Source organism: Eleutherodactylus coqui, chromosome 1, assembly GCF_035609145.1.
Source record: "Eleutherodactylus coqui strain aEleCoq1 chromosome 1, aEleCoq1.hap1, whole genome shotgun sequence".
Classification (NCBI taxonomy): Eukaryota; Metazoa; Chordata; class Amphibia; order Anura; family Eleutherodactylidae; genus Eleutherodactylus; species Eleutherodactylus coqui.
Genome location: NC_089837.1, coordinates 243363437 through 243387351, shown reverse-complemented (window position 1 = coordinate 243387351; position 23915 = coordinate 243363437). Strand labels below are relative to the sequence as shown.

Sequence of the window (23915 nt, the reverse complement as noted above, 5' to 3'; positions counted from 1 at the left end):
ATTCTGAATTGCGTTTTCGAACGCACGTCACAGTGTTTGACAATGCTTTTTAACACACCCCATCATTGTGATGGATGATGAGGTGCGTTAAAATGTGCGAAAATGGAACGGACAGCGCTCTATAATCGCGGCGTTAAAATCAATGTTGGCTTTGTGCCGCAGTTAGTGTGGTGCTCGGGACGCTGCGGTAAAAAGCAGTATGCGTGAGAGAGGCCTTGGAGTCCTTTTACATGAGTCAATTATTATTTGAAACCAAATGAGTTGAAAGATCGTTCGGTCGTTCAAATGATGACTTTTTACACGTAACAATAATCGTTTAAATGTAACGCCATTTTGCTCGTTTGCTGGGTCATTTGGAAGTGTTTAAAGATAACTGGACGATTGTTTGCTCAGATGGGCATGCATATCTGTGAAGAAAGCCATTAGTATTGTATGTGATGGCTGTTGGAAGACCATTGTTTGCTCAGGTGGACAAGGATATAGGCAAAGAAAAAAACTGTATTGGTTGTGGAAGTATGCGATTGGCTGTTGGAAGAACAAAAAGGGTTTTAACGTGCCCACATAGTGCTTTTACTATTGGCTGTTACACCATAAGGAGTGTCATAAAAGCCTCAAAGATTCGATCTCCGTACTACAGAACAAGGATAACTCGATTGCATGGAAGTATTGAGCACTTCAAGAGAATATACGGTTTAGACAGTTCCAACCCTAAAGGTGAGTTTTCTTGTTTGTACTACCTTCTGTAGCATAGTGTTACAAATGCAAGGTATCATTTGCAGTAGCGAGCAAAAATGTCTAGCTGGTGAGACTTTGCTTCATGCTTCCTTTCGTAATGGCGAATGGACAGCTACGTGGCGCTGCTGACTGCGAGTCATTTTTGCTCAGTATTATGAACAATACTTCATTATGACTGTCAGCCGCAAAGGAATGCATTCTGCTCATTATAACCCTTGGTATTCCATGGCATAAAGAGTTAAAGTAAATTGCCTTTGAAGTTGCTCACTAAAATGTCTGCACTGGTGTTTCATCTTCATTCAATCTTCTTGATTTTTTTTTTTCCATAGGAAGATCATGGACTGTGAAGAATACATGGAGGATTTCATTGAAGTGTACTAGTCCTTCCCTTGCTTGTGGAAGGTGACCAGCCCAGACTACAGTAACTGGACGAAGGCCGGCGACTGTAAAAAGTTCATAGAAGTTGTGCAAAAACATTTTCCTGGACAGCAGGTTGATGTAAAAGTTGTGAAGGGCAAAATACAGAACATGCGTACAGTCTATTAGAAATAGCTCAACAAGGGGGAGAGCGGCAAACAATCTGGGGCGGGTGTGGGTGACCTTTACACACCACAGCTCTGGTACTGCAGCCTCCTATCTTTCACCAGGAACCAGGAGGTCTCACTTACCTAACAATGCGTACTGAAAATTAGCGCTGCAGACTGCATTATTTTCCCATCCCAAAAAAACGCAACCTAATAGAACAGACCCCTCTGCTTTCAGGTAGTTCTAAAAACCTACCAAAATCAATGGGGAAAGAAAAGGTATCAGTTTTTGGTTTTTGTCCCCAGTTCTGTCAGTTTTTCTCCTCCAAAAGTGGAGCAAACAGATGTAAATCCTTAATGCAGCCAGGTGTGTAAGCAGCCTAGTCGGGTCACAAAATATGTTGTTCCCTTGTAAATAAACTGTGTTAATAACTTTTTTCCTTTACATTGTACATTCTTTTGTCGATTTTCCTGTGAACATTGACATCATGTCTGCAATACAAGTCTATGGACTCACGGAATAGCGTGCATCTGGCGTCACATGCTGCATATATTGTGTGTGCAAGTTTGCGTGCTTTCACATCCATGTGAGCATTCTACTCATGAGAAACAGAGCATCTCTGCTGGGACGTCAGGAGACACTGCTGCTCGTCCAGCTAATAGACCACCATGAGTACGAGATGAGGAATGGGCCCTATGAGCACCCGAATCTGTGGATCCTTCAAAAAGTTGTGTGGACACTGCAAAGAAAGTATGGCACCGCCCGCAGCAGAGAGCAGCTTAAAAGGCAAAAAAAAAATGACCTGAAGATCAAGGAACCTGAGCGATTGCAGGCAATCCGCCACTAAATCCAGCAATGAAATAGAGGTACGTCGTGCTAGCTTGTTATGGGAGAAACAGTGGGCGCTGTGTATATGTTGTGGTGAACCTTTTATCTTTTTTTTTTCCGTTTCAAGTGACTGCAAATTCGGTGAATGGTTTTGTGTACGGTTCCCGCAATCGTGCATCCTGCAAAGGTTTTTTGTTGAACTGAAATTCGGAATGGGTGACAGGTTGTAGTGTGGGGGTGCCTAGTGTTCCCATTGATGGTGGAGAATGCTTTTGAGACAAGTATTGAACAGTTAGCAGTGCGCATGTATTCTATTTTCATTTATTGTGGTTTATAATTTTTATTTTTTCTCCTATAATTTCGCAGAATGTTTGCTTACTGTGGGGGCCAGAGATTAGTGTGGGATTATGGTTATCTTGTCAAACATCCGACCGTTGGTATACGGTGGACGCGGCTGTGGGACTAATATGTGGGTGCCATGCCATTTATGTGTGGTGGTATTTGTAATGTTTTCCCTTTTTGTCTTTTGGCTACAGCCGAACATTGCAGGCACAGAGCAGAATTGAGCGGCCACTACGTCCTGATGCCCCTCCACCACAGCCATGTGTGGAGGTACTCTCCAATAGGTATCAGTTCAGCGTGAATTGTTGCCTAGTTGTGTAGTGTTGTCCGAAATTATCTTGCTTACCAACTTTTTTTTACTTGCAGTTGAGTGGGAGGAAAGCCCTGCAGAATTTTCATCTGGGCCATGTTCTTCCCCAGAGCTGGTCCCTCCTCTAAGGTTCCCACAGCTCATGGTGGCTCGTGATGTGGTGGTGGTGGAGGTGGAGGAGGAAGCTTGCTCTGTTCCTGTTGTTGTTAGTCGTTCACGACCCTAAAGGCGAACTTCTTTCATGTTTTTCGGTTTTGCACTGCTTCTTTCAGTTGTGTGATACCCATGCCAGTATCAGCTTTGACCGTTTCAGCCATCGTGTTGTTGCAGGCATATAGTTCCTCTGAGTATTCCCTCTACCTATTGTTGATAGTCTGTTGGTCATTCAGTTCCTTCCCATTTTTGCCTTTGATTGTGCCGTTACGTGCCATGTAAGGTTGTTGGGCCTGTGAGGCAAACGCTGTATCTCCCTTGTTTACTGCTGTAACACAATGCTATAATACGTTTATGAACACAGTTCTTCATAAAAAGTCTGTGTCCCTGTTAGTGTCCAGTTTTTTATCCCACAGCTGTGCACAGAAATCCTCCTCCCAGGTCGAGGATGGCTTATTTGGAAACCATCTGATGCTGGACTCTGCAACTCTGTTTGATTAGGATTATGCAGGTGAAGCTGCTCTTCCTTTTAGGAGTGTGCAAAGAAGGGATTTCACAATTGAGCTTCAAGTTCCTCCACTTTCCGGCAATTCAATACTTTCTTTACAGCGACCGCAGAATTTTGAGGAGGATCCTTTGCCTGACGGTTTTCGGGTAACTGATGGTGCCTGTCTCATTAGCTGGACTAGGCAGTAGTGTCTCCCGGTGTCCCAGGTAAAGAATAGTTTGTATTAAAGCTTTTTTGAAAAGTAAACAAGTAATAAATAGTTTATATTTCATAACAGACCGCCTTTGTGTCATATATTTAATTATATAAGGATGAATAAAGTACAACTAAGGCCGCCTGCAGATGGGCGGAAATTCCGCGGCGGGATTCCCCGCAGAATTTCTGCCCCTGGACGCCTGCATAGGATTGCATTACAATACGCAATCCTATGCAGACGGCCCCAGTTTGTCTGTGCAAAATCCCGCGCAGCAAACAAACCACGGCATGTTCTAATTCTGAAACGTCACTTGCCGACTCCGCTCTGCGCATGAGTCGGCAGCCGGCACATAAAAGAGCCGGAGCTGCGGGAGCGGGTGAGTTCCGCTCTGCTCCCCGCAGGCGCTCGGGTCGGGTCCGGCTGCGAGAATCTGATCCCGGCAGTCTGCAGGCGGCCTTATACAGCCTTCCCCATTAAACTATATAGCAATCTGCTCAGCTCAACCTGCTGTGTAAGTTGCATTTATGGCCCCCTGTCCACGACTGTGAATTCGCCAGCGATCACGCAAGCTGAAGCTTTCCATAGCGTTGCTATGGAAAGCGCCGGCTTCCTGTCCACGAGCGAAGAATCATTGCGAATTGCCCCGATTCGCCGCAGTCAGCCTATCTGTCAAATAGGCTGATCTGCGGAGAACCCTGTGCCGGCTCCTGCTCCCGGGCGTCGTCGTTCTGCCGCGGGATACCGCAATGCCTGTGGACAGGGGGCCTAAAGGGAGTCTCAGCTGGAACAAGGTGTGCAAACTGCAGGCAGCATGTTGTGGAGTGCAGTCTTGTGGGCAAAGATTCAGTTTTCGATTCATCCGTGTGTCTGCACATCCTGGCCATTGGACTGCTTGGCTCTGGATGTGCTGTGATATGAATGAATCCAGTACAACTCATACTGAGTCTTTCACCATAAACCTACACTTTAATCATGCTTAGCGCTGCCTGTAGACAAAACGCAACCATGCATACGACAAGCATCGCATACACATCATATCATCCTGCCACCAACACTGTTGAAATATCCTTTATAGTGTTTACGACAGTGAATGGCATCATCACAGGCACGACGAACCTGAAGGGACTGGACAGGTAACATCCCTGGTGCTTCAGAACGCCGCTGTCCACATTTTCGCTATTGAGTATTGCAGAAGGGGAGTATAGTGGCGTTGTAAGAAGTCATGCAAGACACAACAGGCCAGCACTACCTTGTCTGCTTTCTGGATGGAGATTGATTGCAGAGTGAAAAACGTGGAATCAGTTGGCCATAATGCCAAAAGCATCTTCCACTACACACCTCACTTTTGACAGCCGATAATTAATTAATTTCTGGGTCCAATAGTCTGTGGGGGAAAGGTTTCAGTGGAAAGGTCTCATCTCTAATGAACATGAAATTGAAATTCGTCCTTGTCTCTTTATTGCTTTATAGTCCTAGTGTATCTCCTTGCAACATCTCCATGAATCTGGTGTACTCCATAACACCACCATCCAATACTTGCCTGTTCTTGCCTACATCTACCATCAGGAATTCATAGCATTCACAAGGCCATCGAGATTATACTAAAGTAGCCCTTGTAGTTGTAATGCAATCCTGAGTTTGCAGGCTAAGGGATCCTAACATGTTTGCTATCCACAGACGGGGAATTGCCATTGAAGATCAAATGTCTAAGCAGCGTTCTTCCACTGCTCAGCAGTGTTTGGGAACTGTAGAAAAGGAACAAACTTGGTTACCAAATTAACACAGTAGTGAAGTTCACAAGCAATCACTTTGCGCCATATTCTGTTGTGTTTCCTTTACAGGTGCGTGACACTCCATTGTACATGCCCTGTTATTGTGCAATTCTCTGATGAAAATAGGGCGTGGCTCCTGAGGAAGGGAAACTTTAAAAAAAATTGATTTTTTTTTAACCGACATGTAAATATGTCTTTAAAGTCAAACATTTTTGTTCAACTATTGTCAACAATATTGTCCACCCAACTTGCTTGCTAACAAGCTGCCAAGTGCTCTTCACACCAGATAAGTAACTACAACAACCATATCTTGAAATACTCTCAATAAATGGTTTTACAGATGCCAGCAAAACAGAAAATCAGTTCTCAGACATGCACAAGTAATTCCTGAAATCTTCTGGGTTGTTCTCGCGTATCTCTGTCCAAAGCCCCATGTGTGTCGAGCTGTCTCTCTGCTGCAGCCACTGTTTGGACCAATCTCTCTGCTGACGCTTTTCGGGGATGTTCTTTCTCCATCTGTAAGATGTGCTCCATGATTTTTGCTGCCAGACAATGTTTGTCCCAAGTAAGCATCATAACTCTCAAAGTGGTGATCTTTCTATTGATCAACTGAACAAGTACAATAAATGGGGATTGAGTACTACGAACTGCAAGCAAGCTGTCCTTTGTAATGTAACCAATACGTTCACAGGTCCAAATAGCCCTCAAAATAGCCCAAAAAAATGTCTCGCAGGCGACAAGACCTCATGGCTCGGTCAGTATATTCTTAATGGCTGGCAGCTGTGAGACACTTTCATTCGCTGCTTCAAAGGATATTACACTCATTGCAAAAGGAATGACGCTAAAATGGTGATCGAGTGCCAAGGGCTGTAACGACCGAACGTACATGTAGTTCCCGCACAAAGTTGCGAATAAAAACGTTTACTGTTGTAGCACTGCGTAGCTCTCCATTCGTCATTACAAATGTCTTGATAGAGCCTTTACATCTGCTCTGCATTACACCCCGGTTTTGGAGCAGGCAATTGTTGATGTTTTGGCGTGCTAACTAGAGCTCCATCATAAAGACGAGTAGCACTTGGATCCAGTTATGGGAACCATGTCCTACTACTGATCTTCACACTAATTCATAGCTCTGCTTTTTCTTTTAAGAATCTAGAAATACAACTACAGTACATCCCTGCAACCATGTTTTATTGCATCGAAAATAAAACGAAGCGGACTAGATTGAAATGACCCTATACCTCCTGCACTGACCCTATACCTCCTGCACTGACCTATGTGTCAGATTGGACTTCTGTGCAGTCCTACTCCTTTCTAGCAAGAACTAGTAGGCAGATGGAAGGAAGTCTGACTGCAGGGTTTGTGTAGGAAATTAGAGGAGTTCTTTATTTTATTTTACTCTAAAAGGATGTAGCATATTAAAGGATAGGCCATCAATGTGTAATTGTTGGAGGTCTGTTCCATGGGACCCTTCCAGTTACTTGACAGAAGGATCTTCTGTGAAAATTATAGTGCGGCCATGAGAAACTGTCTGTATGTTGGAAATATTTTGCCTTCTAAACAGTGTCTATCAACTAAATATCTAAGTTTAAAAGTTTTGCTTTGCATTTCATTTTTAGAACAAGTCCGACTGAAAACCATCCGCCATGTATATAGAAGCTGTCTGTGGTATCAGCTAAAGTCTATAAAGCCTCAGCAGAATATAGTTCCAACTGTGAAGTAAGTAAAGGCTCTTGAGCGATATACATGTACTGAGATTTGAAAGTGGTTTCACTATATTTCTCCAAGTGAAAGCTTCAGGTTTGTGAAGCACATAAAGGGGAATCTGTCAGAATGTCTAAGCCCCTTCAACTAAGTTAGAGGAATGGGGAAAAGGGGGGCCTGGGAGCTGTGCCCCCGAGAAATGACATTGCGTACTGGCTGCGTGCTGCCATGGACTACCTTGTTGTGTATGTGTGTGTAATACACATAAAGGACATACTGCGATTTTTCTTGCGCACTTATTTCATGCAATTCATGTGAGCGGTAATATGGCCACCTATGGTAGATTGGCACAGCGTATTGCATGCACACGGAATACGGTATACCGATACTCGTGTGAGCCTGGCCTTACTGGATTTGATGTTTGAGCAAATCTTATGAATGTAGTTGGCAGATGATTTTCGATATGCGTGTCAGCTTCTTATGGAAGTTTTTAGAAATTCCAACATTTTTTCATAGCCTGGTAGAGTTGGAAGGGACCTCCAGGGTCATCTGGTCCAACCCCCTCTCAGTGCAGGATTCACTAAATCATCCCAGATATTTGTCCAGCTTTTGTTTGAACACTTCCATTGAAGGAGAACTTGCCATCTCCTGTGGTAACCTGCTCCACTCATTGATAAGCGCTGCGGAATATGTTGGTGCTATACAAATAAAGTTTATTAAGTTTATTATTATTATTGATCACCCTCACTGTCAAAGTTTTTTTTTTTCTAATATCTAATTTGTGTCTCCCCCACTTTCAGTTTCATCCCATTGTTTCTAGTCTTTCCTTGTGCAAATGAGAATAGGGTTGATCCCTCTGCACTGTGACAACCCTTCAGATATTTGTAGACAGCTATTAAAGGGGTTGTCCCACGATAGCAAGTGGGGTTGTATGGCCATATTAATGTACTTTGTAATATACATCGTGCATTAAATATTGGCCATACAGAAGTTATACCCTTACCCCCTCCGGTGTTGGCGTCCCCGTCTCCATGGCTCCGACCGAAGCCTTCTTCTCCCTCGATTAGACGCGCTTGCGCTGAAGGGGCCGCTCCGGCGTGCTCGCGCTGCACAGGTCTTCTGTGCATGCGCAGAAGACCTTGCGGCGCGAGCACGCTGGAGCCGGACAGAAGAGGGTAGACAGCGCAAGCGCGTCTAATCCAGGGAGAAGGCTGCTTTGGTCGGCGCCATGGAGACGGGGACGCCAGCACCGGAGGGGGTAAGTGTATAACTTCTGTATGGCCAATATTTAATGCACGATGTATATTACAAAGTGCATTAATATGGCCATACAGAAGTGCTTAACCCCACTCGCTATCGCGGGACAACCCCTTTAAGTCTCTTCTCAGCCTTCTTTTTTGCAAGCTAAACATTCCCAGATCCTTTTAACCGTTCCTCATAGGACATGATTTGCAGACTGCTCACCTTAGTGACTCTTCTCTGAACTTGCTCTAGTTTATGTCTTTTTTTAAAGTTGAGTGCCCAGAACTGGACACAGTATTCCAGATGAGGTCTGACCATGTAAGAGTAGAGGGGGATAATTACTAGAGATGAACAGGGGGCGCAGTGGGGGGGAGAGAGAGACATCCCTCTCTCTCCCCCCCTGCTCGAGTAACTGATTTATCCAAGCGTGCTCGCTCATCTCTATTTTTTATGCCCAAAATAGGTCATGCCCTTTAAGGGGTTAAATAACGCCAATGAAAAATACAACTTGTCCAGCAAAAGAAAGCAGTCAGACAGCTAAATTGATGGCACGATAAGTTATGATTTGTTAAAAGTGAGGAGAAACCCGTGCACAAGAAGCCATACACAGCAATACATGAGTATTGCAGTAAATAGTATTCCTGCTGACCTTCTATTAATACAGGCCTGTGGCCTTTACTAAAGATGTGAGTACTTTGATTATCATCATTGAATAGAGAGGCTGGGAGCTAGATACATTTTAAAATTAAAGTACAGTTTTTATTCTGTGCTATAGCAATGTCCTATATTACACAATGTACACATTTCACATCGCTATGCAATTAAACTTACAAGATTAATTTTTGAATAACGGAGTATATCAGGAAGGCTGTTTTTTTTGGTTTCCATTTTTCTTTTAAATAAGACTTACAAAATGAACTGATATATGCCCTAATTTTAAATAGTACAGAACTACATGTCCTGCAAACAGAGATAGAGAAAAAAAAAAAGCTCTTTTCGACCATGTATGTTGGGTTGTCCATTCGTCACTTTGATATCCAGAGCTGACAGAATTTGCTAATGTGCGATCTGGCATAATGGCACATTTTGGCCTCTGATCTCACATTCTGCAGCCTAAACTGTATGTTGATTGCAGCGAAATAAGAACTAAAAATGAACAATTGCTGCTAATGGACTTTTTTGCCAAAGCTTTTTATTTTATTCTGATTTTCTATGTATATTTCCCTAGGAAAGTAGTGTTACTGCTTGGATGGGCGGTGTTTTTATTTCTTGCCTACAAAGTCTCCAAAACAGATAGAGAGTACCAAGAATACAATCCATATGAAATTCTAAGTTTAGATCCGGTAAGTAAAATTTTCATTAGTCTTTCAAATATTGGCTTTTTCTGGGAGGCATGTGTGATGACTGCCTGCTTCAGTGAGGCTCCTGAGCACCTTGAACCACCATCCTGTTAAAACTTGGATCATCCTATCTATCTGCAGTAGTGTCTAATTTTTCCTTTTGTTGGATTAAGTCTTAGATAAAATCCATTCCTTTTTTAGTCCAGGATTTTACATTTTATATCCGAAATGAACATTTCAAGAAGCTCTAATGGGAGTTGGATGGGTAGATATTGTGTAGGTTTTTGAATAGAATCTATCAAGCCAAGCTATGAGGGGAGTGAGGTTCCCAAAGGGTAGTCTTGGGTAGTGACCGTTGCGGATTGTAAAGGTAAGCTAATAATTGAGTATGCAGGGAAATTTTTCCCAATAGAGCTTGTTTCATGGCAGGCCAACTGGTTGAGAGTGAAGACTTCCACCACTGTCTTAGATTGTTTAAGGCGAAACCGTTTATAGTAGGTTTTGAGATTAGGGATACCTATCCCTCAAGTTTTTGTTTTTGCAAGCTACTTGCAGTCATTCTGGGTTTCTTGCTTCCCCAAACAAAGACCTATAACTGAGTTGAAGGTTTTTGTAAAATAGATCGATGAACTGGGATGATTAGGGTGCGGAAGAGGTATAAGATTTTGGGAAGGATAATCCTCTTGTAAAGCACCACTCATTCTAACCATGATGGTTCTGTTTGGCAATACCTTTCAATTCTTTTTGAATATCCTCTAATAAAGGGGTGAAATTATTAGTAGCTAATTGTGACAGGGGAAAACATAATTTAGTTCCTAGATTAGGAATGTTGTCATGCGCCCATTGGTAAGGGAATTTGGTCTGGATATTTTTTTGTAGGTAATTTTGGAATAAATGGGCCTAGTGCTTGGGATTTATTGGGGTTGATTTTGTTGTATGAGATTTTCCAAATTCGTGTAGAACTCCAATAACTGCTCTCAAGTATTCCAAGGGGTTAGTTATAGTAGTAATAATATCATCGGCAAAAAGACCGAATTTATGTTGGCGCAATCCAATGTGAATACCTTGGATTGAAGGGTGGGATCTAATCATCTCTGCCATGGGTTCCATTGTCATTACAAATAATAATGGAGAAAGTGGGGCACCCCTGTCTGGTACCAGTCGTTATTTTAAAGGGGGTAAATAGAGTTCCGTTCGCCAGAACCAGAGCCGAAGGGGAACTATACAAAGTTTGTACAGCCTTTTTAAATTGTTCCTTCTAATCCAAGTTTCTCCAAAACATAAAAAACAAAACCCCAGTGTATGCTGTCGAAAGCCTTCTCGGCGTCCAAAGTGAGGAATAGTGAAGGCATCCAGTTCCGTTTTACAACAGACATCAAGTCAATCATTCTTCTTGTAGTATCTGATGCAGTAAAATTAATAATTTTGTACCTTACTCCGGATCACCCTTCCCCACCCCCCTCCCCAACTAATCTCAGATTGTGACCCATTTTTCTTGTTTAGTTTCTTATTAATGTTCAGTAGGGAAATGTTATTTCAGAACTTTTGTGCTTTGGAACTTCAACTAATTTCATAGTTTTCAATGGAAAACCTCAATTTGCACTTGTGGACACATCGCACACCGTGTGATTTGTTGTACTGTCCTGTTGAAAACAATAAGACATACAGAGATTTTTTTTTTGTTTTAAATTTATTTTTCCCACACACAAAAAAACATTGCTCATGTATATGACTCCATTAAAAAGAATGGGGTTCATATTCATGCAAGATTTTTGGCCCTGTGAAATCGGCCGTATAAGTGAGGTCTCCAGAACGGAATCCCGTATTGCAGGTGTGGCCTTCATTTGAATAAAGCTGAAGGTTTGGATGAATCCTACTTTCAGTTCAATGGGAGAGTCTGCAGTGCAGTTCTGAGCCGCTGCAAGATTTATGGAGCTGCGTGTTTCCACTCTTCAGTGTTCCTGGCAAACGGCTAATTGGCGGGGCTGATTTGTATCGAACCCCTGCTGAGCCTCCAACACAGATCTGAACTGAACCTTAAATGGGTTGTGCATTCCATGTGTAACTTCTGGATATAGCTTGTTCGTATTCCTAACGATTTACAATTGCACTGCTGCTGTGTACAGCTTCCATAGGATTGATTAGACCGATGCAGGGAAACATGCCCATCTACTGTGAGCATGGCATGGTCAGCACAAGACAGTCTCTGGCTCAATTAGACTGTGTTCACATATGCATTGGAGGCTCCATTACGAGGCTGGGCAAAATAGTGCAGCATGATGTGGTATTTTGTATGGTGAAATGCAGGATGCAATAACTGAAGTCTGGCTGTCAGCTGCTGTTCGTTTTGGCCATGTTGGGCATCTGGCACTTCTGTAGTTTGGCTCCTGTGATGGAGTAGAAAGACAGAGAACAGTGCAAATGTGAATGACAGCCCAAACCATCTGAACTGATGGTTGGTAGTAAATCCCTAAAATTGCATTAATACACAGTGTGAAAACTTGCTGTGGAACCCACTTGATCAGGATTGATCCAAGCTGACATCGGGACAAATCCCACTGCACAAATTTGATGCTGTTTGTTAAAAGCCCATTCACTTACTTTATACTGCAGTGTACTTTGCTGAACTCCGTCTGGGTTGTGCAAATCTCCCGTTACTGTGTGAGTAAGCTTTAGTCATTCGCTTTCTCTACAAAATCTTGTAAACTGGATACAGAGGGCTCAAAAACGGGTGGATGAACTGCTGGAGACCTTTGTGTTAATGTCACTTTTTCATATGGCGCGTTGTCTGGTTCTATTAATCTTTGTGAAACAAATTAAGATAGAACAAAATATTTGAACGAAACTAAGAATAATACTGAAATATGTAAGTTGTATTTTGACAACCCCTTGAAAGGATCGGAATATTCATGAATGATCACAGTCCTTTTTTCCATATGATTGTTACATAGGGATGTAATTCAGGTAGATCTTCTCAGTAGTAGACATTGACATTTTTTTGCGGCACTTTTTATTCAAAGGGTGCCACTCTCTCAGAAATTAAGAAACAGTACCGTCTGCTTTCTCTGAAATACCACCCTGACAAAGGAGGAGATGATGCTATGTTTATGAAAATAGCGAAGGCGTATGAAGCGTAAGTAATATACAGAACTCTTAACTGAATTTCAGGTCCTTCCACCATCTGTAAGAACCAGACTTGTCATAAGAGTTTGTTCTGCCGTGAGACCAGGCAAGCTTGTGTGTGTGTGTGTGTGTGTGTGTGTGTGTGTGTGTGAGATAAATAGGCGTGTACATATAATGTATATGTATGATCTATATTTAAAAAAGGTCATGTCACAATGGGTTGTAGCTACTTCCTGACGGAACAGCTGCCTCTAGTATAAGGCGGAGAAACTGGTACTGCTAGCTCCTGGACTGCATACGACCTGAGTTTGTGGAACATGCACAAGATTAACATAGGGAAAAGGAATCTAGGGAGGAGATGTCAAAAATATCGACTAGGCAGCTTTCCTCAGTCTCTAGAATGATTACCTATGATTGTTTCTTCCTGTTAGGAAGAAAGCACAGCACTGGAACACAAACTGCTGCTCTGACAAATGAAATGCTCTATAGACCTTGTTAATGGGAACGTTTAAGAGCCTATTTTTATTTTTCCCCCCTCAAAAATTGGCTTTAGCAATTTAAGGATAAAACTCGAATTGATCAATATAAAAGCAGGGGCGTAGCTAAAGGCTCATGGGCCCGGGTGCAAACGTTTGTCTTGGGGCCCCCCAACTTTTCTTAACCCTTTAACACAGAGGCATAACTTAAAGGGGTTGTCCCGCGCCGAAACGGGTTTTTTTTTTTTTTTCAATAGCTCCCCCGTTCGGCGCGAGACAAACCCGATGCAGGGCTAAAAAAAAAAAAAACGGGTAGTACTTACCCGAATCCCCGCGCTCCGGTGACTTCTTACTTACCTTGTGAAGATGGCCGCCGGGATCTTCACCCTCGGTGGACCGCAGGTCTTCTGTGCGGTCCATTGCCGATTCCAGCCTCCTGATTGGCTGGAATCGGCACACGTGACGGGGCGGAGCTACGAGGAGCCGCTATCTGGCACGAGCGGCCCCATTCAGAAGACAGAAGACAGGACTGCGCAAGCGCGTCTAATCGGGCGATTAGACGCTGAAGATTAGACGGCACCATGGAGACGAGGACGCCAGCAATGGAACAGGTAAGTGAATAACTTCTGTATGGCTCATAATTAATGCACGATGTACATTACAAAGTGCATTAATATGGCCATACAGAAGTGTATACCCCCACTTGCTTTCGCGGGACAACCCCTTTAAAGCTTCTGGGCCCCAATGCAAAACCTGTAACAGGGCCCCCAACTATAATGCTTTATTCATAGTACTAGGCTCCTTATGTGGAGAAGAGAAGCCTTATGGTCCCCCTAAGGCTCCTAGGCCCGGGTACAACCGCATCCTCTGCATGTCCTATAGTTATGCCAAAGCCTAAGGAGAACCTATCTGCTTGAACTTTCTGTCCAAACTGCAGGCATGATGTTGTAGAGCAGAAGGAGCTGAGCAGATTGATATACAGTTTTATGGGAAAGATTCAGTATAACTTGTATTTTATTAATTTATATCCCTGCTCATTCTGATCTTTAAGGTCCAGTGGACGGTTCTATTAGTGATTGATAGTCATCGTACATATAGAAATATCTATGATTCACTGATGGGATTGCCTACTGGACCTCAAAGCTCAGAATGAGCAGGGATATAAATGAATAAAATACAAGTTATTCTGAATCTTTCTCTATAAAACTATATACAATCCGCTCAGCTCCTCCTGCTCTATAACATGCTGCCAGCAGTTTGGACAGCGTGTTTGCCTACGACCTAAAGGTTGTAATTTCAATCCCCGTTTGGTTCAGGTAGCCGGCTCAAGGTTCACTCAGCCTTCCAGCCTTCTGAGGTCGGTAAAATGAGAACCCAGCTTGGTTGGGGTAATTAATAAATAATATTTACCTGAAAGCGCTGCAAAATAAGCTGGCGCTATACAAATAACAAAGTTTTGTTTGTTTTTTTTAATCCGTATATGTTTCAAAGATCTACTTGAATAGGCAACGAATTTTGGCATTGGGCAGATGAATCAAAGCTGGTGTTACGGAAAAAGCTTATCGGTTGCTTTAGACAACTGTTCAACATTTTGTAGTTTATCCGCTCTGTTTTCTACTCCATTGTTGCTTATTGATAGTTTTACTTGTTTTTTATTTGTAGTTTAACAGATGATGAATCCAGGAGAAATTGGGAAGAATATGGCAATCCTGATGGACCACAGGGTAAGCAGTTACTGCTTTAGTGAATTAGTATGTTGTAGTATGTGGGTGATTATAGTAACCATTAGTTCTTCACTGGCTTTTTTTATTCTTTTTAAAGCTACACATTTTGGCATCGCATTGCCAGCATGGATTGTGGACCAGAAAAACTCTATGCTGGTGAGTTAGTGAGAAATGAATACATTTTATAGAAGTGTTTTTTGATTGAGCATTTTAACTTTAACACGCCTAGCAATACTGATGACTGTTATGTGTAGTGGGATGCTTAGTATATAGTCATGGTGAATGATGGAGGCTTTGAAGGATCACTATAGAGAGATCATGCACCTCTCACATAGACTCTCCATGAGGCTCACATAGACGCTCCATAACCCAGTGTATCAGGCTTAACCAGAAACTCCATTTAAATACTTTTTTTTCTTTTGAACTCTTTAATGTGTGTTTCGTCTGTTCCAAAAACCTTTATACCACAGCCTTACAGCTTTTACTTGTTACTTACCGTTATAATTCCTGTTTTAGGTGTTGCTGGTTTACGGACTAGCCTTCATGGTCATCCTTCCAGTTGTCGTGGTAGGTAATCCATAGTTATGACTACATATAGTAACCTGCTGGAAACATTAATAGGGTATTTCCCACACCTGACTCTTGCCACCTAGTCACAGGTGGGGGTTGAAGACTTTGACCCTCACTACCGATCCTGAGATGGGTGTCCTGTGTACTTCTCTTTTCCTCACTGCACTTTGCATAGAAGAGCTTGAATCGAGCAACGGCCAACTCTGGTGATAGCCAAGTGTAGGTGTTTGGCTAGATTTGGTAGGCCCATAGAGTTAAACAAAACACTAGTGCATATGCTTGGCTGCCGCTCTTCAATGCGATGAGTGCACCGAGAGGCACAAGGAAGTTTTGTTTGTGGGATCAGCGCTGTTTCACTGTGGAACTGCCACGATCAGACTTTTATTACCTATCCTGTGGGACAGGTGATAAAAAATCAATTGTGGGCATACCCCTTTAATTGATAAGGATAGAATGAATGGAAGCAAAGTTGTTGCATGAAATGAATCATTTTCCCCAACAGTTTTTTTTTGTTTTTTTTTAAATTGTATTTTTTTCTTTAAGATTTTTCTATTGAAACAGCGTAAGTTGTGTTTTCAATGATTCTGGACAGATGGCAGTCATTTCAGCAGGCAGTTCCATCTGTTTTATCAACTCAGATTTTTACCATTCCAAATGTTGCTTCAATATATGGAGAAGTTGCTGTAAAAGCTATTGACAATTTCGGTAATCATTATAATTCTCTGTCCAGGCCTAGACAGTGCACCTAAAGACCTAACGATTACTTAATCTTTGTCCACCACAAGTGCAAAGCTGACTAAAGCTTTATAAACTGTCCAAGACCAGATGACCACTTTAAATAGAACTATTAGTAAAGCAGAAGTTAGTGTAGCAGCTAAAGTCAGGTAATTGTTCCGTCTAGGTTAGGCTACATGCCACCTTTCAACATAAACTAATGTATGTGAGTTCAGTCACACTGTGACTTGCAAACTATCACAAGAAATCCAGAACAGTGGGATAAGAAGTTTAACTTGGGATGGAATGTGTAGAATTTTATATAGATAAAGCTCCTCTTTTTCCTTTTTTTTTAATTTTTTTTTTTAAAGCATACATTGAGGTTAGCATGTAGATAGTGTTTATAGAGCCAACTTTCATGACATATCTGCCTTGTGTGTCTAGTGCAGTGGTTCCCAAACTTTTTCAGCCATGGAGCCCCTTATAAAGCAAACATTTCTCTTCCAACCCCAAAGCCGGACAGAGGGTGTGTTCAAGGGAGAAGTTAAGGGCGTGGCTTATCACAGCATAGGATTTTTACCTTCATCATTATAAAAAGCACAGGGCCGTTTAAAAAAAAAAAAAAAAAAAAAAACAGGGAGGAACGCTGGCGCAGTGGATGGGCTATTGATATACATTATATTTAAAATTAACATGCTGCAGAATTAAATCCCGCACCACATGTCAATATCCGCACTGGTTTTGTGCAGATTTTTTCCACAGCGTGTGGGTGAGATTTTCAAAATCTTTTCCACTTTGCCTCTCTCGCTACTGTAAATTCTGCAGCAAATCCGCCCCATGTAGTAATAGTGACCCCCTAAATTGGTGGCCCCAGTAGTAGTAATAGTGGCCCCTATTATTGGCCCCAGTAGTAGTAATTGCGACCCCTATTATTGGCCCCAGTAGTAGTAATTGCGACCCCTATTATTGGCCCCAGTAGTAGTAATTGCGACCCCTATTATTGGCCCCAGTAGTAGTAATTGCGACCCCTATTATTGGCCCCAGTAGTAGTAATTGCGACCCCTATTATTGGCCCCAGTAGTAGTAATTGCGACCCCTATTATTGGCCCCAGTAGTAGTAATTGCGACCCCTATTATTGGCCCCAGTAGTAGTAATAGCGACCCCTATTATTGGCCCCAGTAGTAGTAATAGCGGCCCCTATTATTGGCCCCAGTAGTAGTAATAGCGGCCCCTATTATTGGCCCCAGTAGTAGTAATAGCGGCCCCTATAATTGGCCCCAGTAGTGATAAGGTCCCCTATTGCCCCTATACTCTTCAGATACAGGGAGAGGAAGGGATTAAATGACTTACTACACACAGCCTTCCCTGTCTTTGCTGCACTGGAGCGAGATTACAGACAGCAGAGATGGAAGTCTGTGAGAAAAGGAAGTTGCTTAACCCCTTACTCTACCTGAAGCTGGAGGTTTAGCAGTGCGGATTACAATACGGGCAATTAGGACGGCCGTGGGCCCCTCTTTGGAGTCATTGGCCCGGTGAGATCGCCCCTATTATGAGCCGACATTGGTCCCCACTATCCTCACCACTGGAGCGGTGTCCGGACAGGCTGTACTAATCAAATGAACGTCCAGGACCTGCGGTCGGTATAGCTTTTGTGATCCGCGTTGCTGTGCAGACCTCAGGTCCTGGGCGTTTATTTGCTCAGTACAGCCTATCCAGACACCCCTACAGCGGTGAGTAGAACTGACCTAGACCTTCCGTCTGAGCCCCTGACAGTCGATCGCAGAGCACACTTCTGGAAACGCTGGTCTAGTGCATCTCAGATAATGTGTAACGCACATCAATGAGGCAATTGTGTGACTTTGCAAACTGCAAATTTTGGTTTCTACATGGTTTAATTCTGTTTTCTGCATCAGTAATAGCCAAGTTAATGGATTAAATAAGTGAAACAAAGCTAGATTATAGAGCGATTTGCAAAACTTTCAACATGGCTTTCATGGAAGTATCTTAATAGATGCGTAGAAAATGTCTGCCATCTGCAAAGATGTAGTGTTGAAAGGTGATTGGTCACTCGCCTTGGCATTGGGCTGCCCCTCCAGAGATTCCATCCTCTGCCTTTGCTTTGCTGGGCTAGCAGAAGAAGAATCTGCCACTACCTTGTGGCCGTGTAGATGATGATGATGACGACAATGTCCTTGTTGTTGTGAAGAGTTCCGCCTAGTTTCTACAGAGCTGCTTTCCGAACCACGGGGTGCAGGAACATTCAGAACAGCATGGCATGCATGGAAATCCTCACTCTTTGAACGATCAGGGCTGTTCCTTCGCCTCTGCTCTGTAATCTATGCGCCCTGGTGTGCGTTCTGCAGGCTCTAATACTAGAAAACTGCCCCTCTAGCTTCCAGATGCACCATCTTGGTTTTGCTCCAGCAATCTGGAGAAATAGAAATTTATGAGCTTCTCACCCCCGGAAAAGTTTTTTTTTAATTCTTTTTTTTTTATTTCTTCAGTACCCATAGAGGGCGTGAACATTTGATTGCTTATATAGCATTATGCAATACCATGGTATTGCAAAATATTATGTTTTAACAGGCTGCCTAATGAGCACAGGCACATTTTAATAAGCAAAAAAGCATGGCAGCTCTAGGCTGCCATGACATTTGGACGGATACCCCTGTGGTTTTATTGAGGGAGACAGTCAGGACTTTAAAATGCTGCTGTCAGTTCTTACGAAGGGTTGTTTGGCTGTTTAATGGGTTGACCAATTGCAGCTGTTGCAGGTGGGTGTTGGCTCTCAGAGACAGCCAATACCCGCTATGTATGGAGCGGATTCGGCTCCCAAGCCTGCTTCTTACATAGCATATTCTGTCGATGGCTGTAGACATCCTAACTGTACGGTAAATGTGCAGTTAGGACATAAATAGTCGTATGTGTCACGAAGCGGTTAAAGAAATAATGATAGCCTAAATGATAGCCAATTGTTTTGCATTTCATTTGGCATATCCTATGGATGTACTGTAAGCGTTGTTGGTCTGAATACTTGGCTCAGGATGAAGTGGATCTCTGTTCAAAGGAGGCAAATTTTTTTTTTTTTAACTGCATCCTGCTGCAGAATTCTAATGCACTGTGTACAGATAGAAAGCATGCCTTGAAGCCAGCAGCGTCGTGTGTGTATACATGTATTATTTGAATGTGGTGTGTGCAGATGCAAAGCATGCCTTGAAGCCAGCAGTGTTATGAATATGTATTTTATTGTACTTTTAAGAGCTTCGTGTGTCGCAGAGTATTAGGGCTAATGGCCACGGACGGATTTCTGCCGCGTTCTCCGTGGCAGAATAACACAGCTATTAAGTTCTATTGAACCTAATAGCTTTTCTGCATGACCTTTCTACCTGCTCACATGCGTGATTCTGCCGCGGATTTCCGCTGCAGGAAAAAAAATCGTGGCATTTTCTATATCACAGTGTTTTTCCGCAGCGGAGATCTCCATTAATATAGTATTAATGTAGACCGTGGAAAAACGCACGTTTTTCCACGATCACCAGCCGGGACTTTTTGTTTACCACGGTGGTACTCCCGCGGCATAAATCTGCTGGTGTATCTCAATCCGTCTGTGGGTATGAGCCCTTAAGGCAGCAGAAATGCTGAAGGTTGTGAGTTCCATCCCCGCATGGTTCAGCTAGCTGGCTCAAGGTTAACTCAGCCTTCCATCCTTCCGAGGTCGGTAAAATGAGTACTCAGCTTGGTGGGGGGTAATAAATATAAAAAAAACAAGCAAAGTGCTGCGGAGTAAGTTGGCGCTATACAAATAACAAGATTTTTTTAATTTTTTTTTTTTTTTTATTCATATCTTTGGTGGTGGAAAGCTCAAGCTTTTATATTTCCTTTTTTTTTTTAACATTTCTTCCTGATACTGACTACTTGGAAATTCATATATTGGATTACCTTATCATTTATTGTTAAATGCTCTGTAAAAATGAGATTATTGCTATAAACAAGTGATGACAGTGATGATAATATTTTTATAATTGAAGCCCATAGTGTGAATTTAGATCTTTGAAACTCGCAATATTTATATATTTTTAATTCCTGACCGTTTTAACAATTAAAATCAAGTGTCTTCTATAAAGTGTGTTGTATGTTATGGAACTGAGGAGCAATAGCGAATATGCAAATATATAGTTTTCTAAAATGTATGGGTACATTGATGGCAATATTTCATATTTATTCGTGGAATTGTTATTTCAGGGATCCTGGTGGTATAAATCAATCAGATACAGTGGAGATCAGATCCTTATTCGCACTACGCAGATCTATACATATTTTGTATATAAGACTCGGAACATGGACATGAAGCGTGAGTATATTTGACTATTAGTTTTTAAACAAACTGACTGTAAAAAAAAATACAGTCGGCTGCTGCTGCCTTTTGTCGCTAATAGAATTGTACTCCTTGCTTCCTTTTAAAGGGATCTTGTCATTGGTATTAGCCCTTGTAAACGGAGTGCCGGGGCAGACTACTGCCAAACAGTTCTTTCCAAAAATACCTTTATTGTTCTTTTTCCAAACATGCTTGCAGAAAACACTTTTTAAACTTTCCCGCATCGTGTGCTTATATCAGTGCTTCAGTCCGGTGGGCAGCCAGGACCATCTCTTCTGGCTGGAGCAGTGTACGTCATCCACAGAACCCTTTCCAACTTTCACATGTGCGCTGGAAGTTCAGGAAAGGTGCATGGGCAGATAGTGTATCGCTTCCATTCTGTGCATCTGTACATGCACCGGTAGTGACGCTAGTGTGCGGAGCTCTGGCCAAGCATGCTTCAGTTCAGTCAGGCTCATGGAAATAGCTGAGCGGCGCCTGCTCAGGTATCTCAGCTAGGAGGACAGGGAACACAGGACCTCTGTTCTCTAGATCGGCGAGGGTCTCGGCAGTGAGTTCCATACTGATCAGCAAGTTATCATCTATCCTGTGGTTAGGGGTTAAAGGGGTTGTCTCGCGGGAGCAAGTGGGGTTATACACTTCTGTATGGCCATATTAATGCACTTTTGTAATATACATCGTGCATTAAATATGAGCCATACAGAAGTTATACCCTTACCTGCTCCGTTGCTGGCGTCCTCGTCTCCATGGTGCCGTCTAACGCTGTCTTCTCCTTCCATTTAGACGCGCTTGCGCTGTGCGATCTTCTGCTGTGTTCAATGGAGCCGCTCCGGCGTGCTCACGCCGCCGAGGTCTTCTGCGCATACGCAGACCAGCTCTCCGGCGTGAGCACGCCGTAGCGGCTCCATTGAACACAGCAGAAGACCGCACAGCGCAAGCGCGTCTAAATGGAAGGAGAAGACAGCGTTAGACGGCACCATGGAGACGAGGACGCCAGCAACGGAGCAGGTAAGGGTATAACCTCTGTATGGCTCATATTTAATGCACGATGTATATTACAAAGTGCATTAATATGGCCATACAGAAGTGTATAACCCCACTTGCTCCCGCGAGACAACCCCTTTAACTTGCAATTGTAGTACAACCCCTTTTACGTTTCTGCTGGAGTGGGATTCCTAGATAATGTATCCAGAGAATTGTTGTCTTTTATAGCCGGAGTGTTGGGGTATGCTTACACATCATGGAGTAAATCAGCACCAAACTCCTTGTGCGGATTTTTACTGTGGATCGTGTGCATTGCATTGAAATTAAATAATTTCACAGTGAAACAAATGCTGCAGGTTTGAAAATCTGTAGCATGACTATCTTCCACTTTTTTTTTTCTTTCTTTTTTTAGCTGTGAGTGAAGTTTGTTAAAACACCCCTTACATTCCAATTGCATTATGTGTGAGCTCATCATTAATCTGTTCTTTTAGGTCTAATTATGGTGTTAGCTGGTGCATCAGAATTTGACCCACAATATAATAAAGATGCCACCAGCAGGCCTGCAGATAATATACTAATTCCTCAGGTAATTTATATACTATATTTTGTGTGTGGCTATATACTATAATATCTTTTGTGCTAAAGATTTGTTGTTTTTTTGTTTTGTTTTTTTTGGACCTTAGCTTATAAGAGAAATTGGTGGTATCAATCTAAAGAAGAATGAGCCACCATTGACCTGTCCGTACAGTTTAAAATCAAGAGTCCTTTTATTGGCTCATTTATCCCGGATGCAGATTCCTGAGACACTTAAAGAAGGTAGGAATATATTTCTAACACTTTATGAATTTTTATATATATTTTTTTATTTAACTTGATTTAATTTTTATTGGTTTGATTCTTTTAGATCAGCAATTTATTCTAAAGAAGTGCCCTGCTTTGCTTCAAGAAATGGTTAATGTCATATGCCAACTAATAATCATGGCTCGTAGTCGAGAAGGTAACCATTTTCAAAATTTGCAAAAAGCATTATGCCAATGTTCACTCTATCCTGGTAAAAAGTGCACTTTTATTTATTCATTTTTTTTTAACTCTAAGGCCTCTGCACACGGGAGGAAATTCCATGGCGGGATTTCCCTCAGAATTTCTGCCCGTGCCCGCTGCCACAGGATTGCATGCAATCCTATGCACACAGTCGTGATTTGTCTACGTGTGTTTTTAAAACAAATAGTTCTATTTCTTTGCGGGTCTCACAGAGGCCCACACAGAAATGTCAGTAGAGACCCGTTGGCCCTGCTCTGCGCCGGCTGGGCGGCAGCCGGCACATCACAGAGAAGAGAGGATGCCGGGAGCAGGTGAGCCACAGCTCTCTGCAGGGGCACGGGTCTGCACCCCACTGCGAGAATTCTCGCAGCGGAATCCGACCCGGCCGTCTGCAGTCGGCCTAAGGCTAGGTGCACACAAACTTCTTTTTTTTTTTTCACATGCCTCATGCATTTCATTTAATTCGACAGATAGCACACAGCCCCATTATAGGGCTCTGAATGCTACACACGTGGATGTTTTATCACATGGACCCATCGTGTGTGAAAAGATTTGTGGCATTGCTAATGCATATGAATGTTGCCCAAGTCCATCGGGTCTGCAGCGATAATTCTCTTTGAGAGATAATTGATCGTATGAATGGTCATCGTCTGAATTGGCCTCTGTGAAGGCCAGACAAAAAATATCACCAATCTAGTCGATTGTGCTCTCTATATTGCTTAGGTCAAGCAGTGTAATATGGCCTTAAGATTTTCTCACCCCCTGCCAGAAGTTGTGTAGCTGTTATACAAGTAAAGATTTTGGGGGCTCAAATGCCCACTAGGGTTAAACTGTAACCAATCCCACCACAACCTTTGCCATAAGCTGAGACCCTCAGTTGAGTCCCCTTAAAAAGCAACTTTTATTGATATGTAAGAAAATATATTACAGTAGTAATGAATTAAAAAGATCAGATTCTCAATGTAGTTTGAGTGAATGAAATGCAATAGACAAAACCGGTCTAAGAGAAACAATCAGCAAGGCAGGATACTATGTTCAAATATCAGGATCACGACTAACACTTGCTGCAAATTTGGCAAGTGATTTAGATCCCTGTTTAGATAAACTGTTAGCATGTGTGATAAATGCGGCCAGATAAACTAAGTCTGAGATGAGCATAGCATAAACTACATGAGGATCTATGCTAAAAGACCAGCTCCCCCAACTAGTTTCACCATAACTCGGCGTTATCAGAGATATAGGAGCTCTAATC

The 23915-nt window shown here is 42.6% G+C and overlaps 1 protein-coding gene across 1 annotated transcript in view; it reads left to right on the top strand.

Annotated features, from left to right (window-relative positions):
• Window positions 1-23915, top strand: part of SEC63 (SEC63 homolog, protein translocation regulator) — a 67174-nt gene that overhangs the window by 8013 nt on the left and 35246 nt on the right. Inside the window, exons 2-11 of the mRNA XM_066607421.1 lie at window positions 6989-7088; window positions 9544-9658; window positions 12676-12788; window positions 14917-14978; window positions 15076-15134; window positions 15495-15545; window positions 20506-20614; window positions 22114-22208; window positions 22306-22438; window positions 22527-22619. Of these exons, the coding sequence (XP_066463518.1) occupies window positions 6989-7088; window positions 9544-9658; window positions 12676-12788; window positions 14917-14978; window positions 15076-15134; window positions 15495-15545; window positions 20506-20614; window positions 22114-22208; window positions 22306-22438; window positions 22527-22619 (930 nt within the window). The remainder of the gene's footprint in view (window positions 1-6988; window positions 7089-9543; window positions 9659-12675; window positions 12789-14916; window positions 14979-15075; window positions 15135-15494; window positions 15546-20505; window positions 20615-22113; window positions 22209-22305; window positions 22439-22526; window positions 22620-23915) is intronic.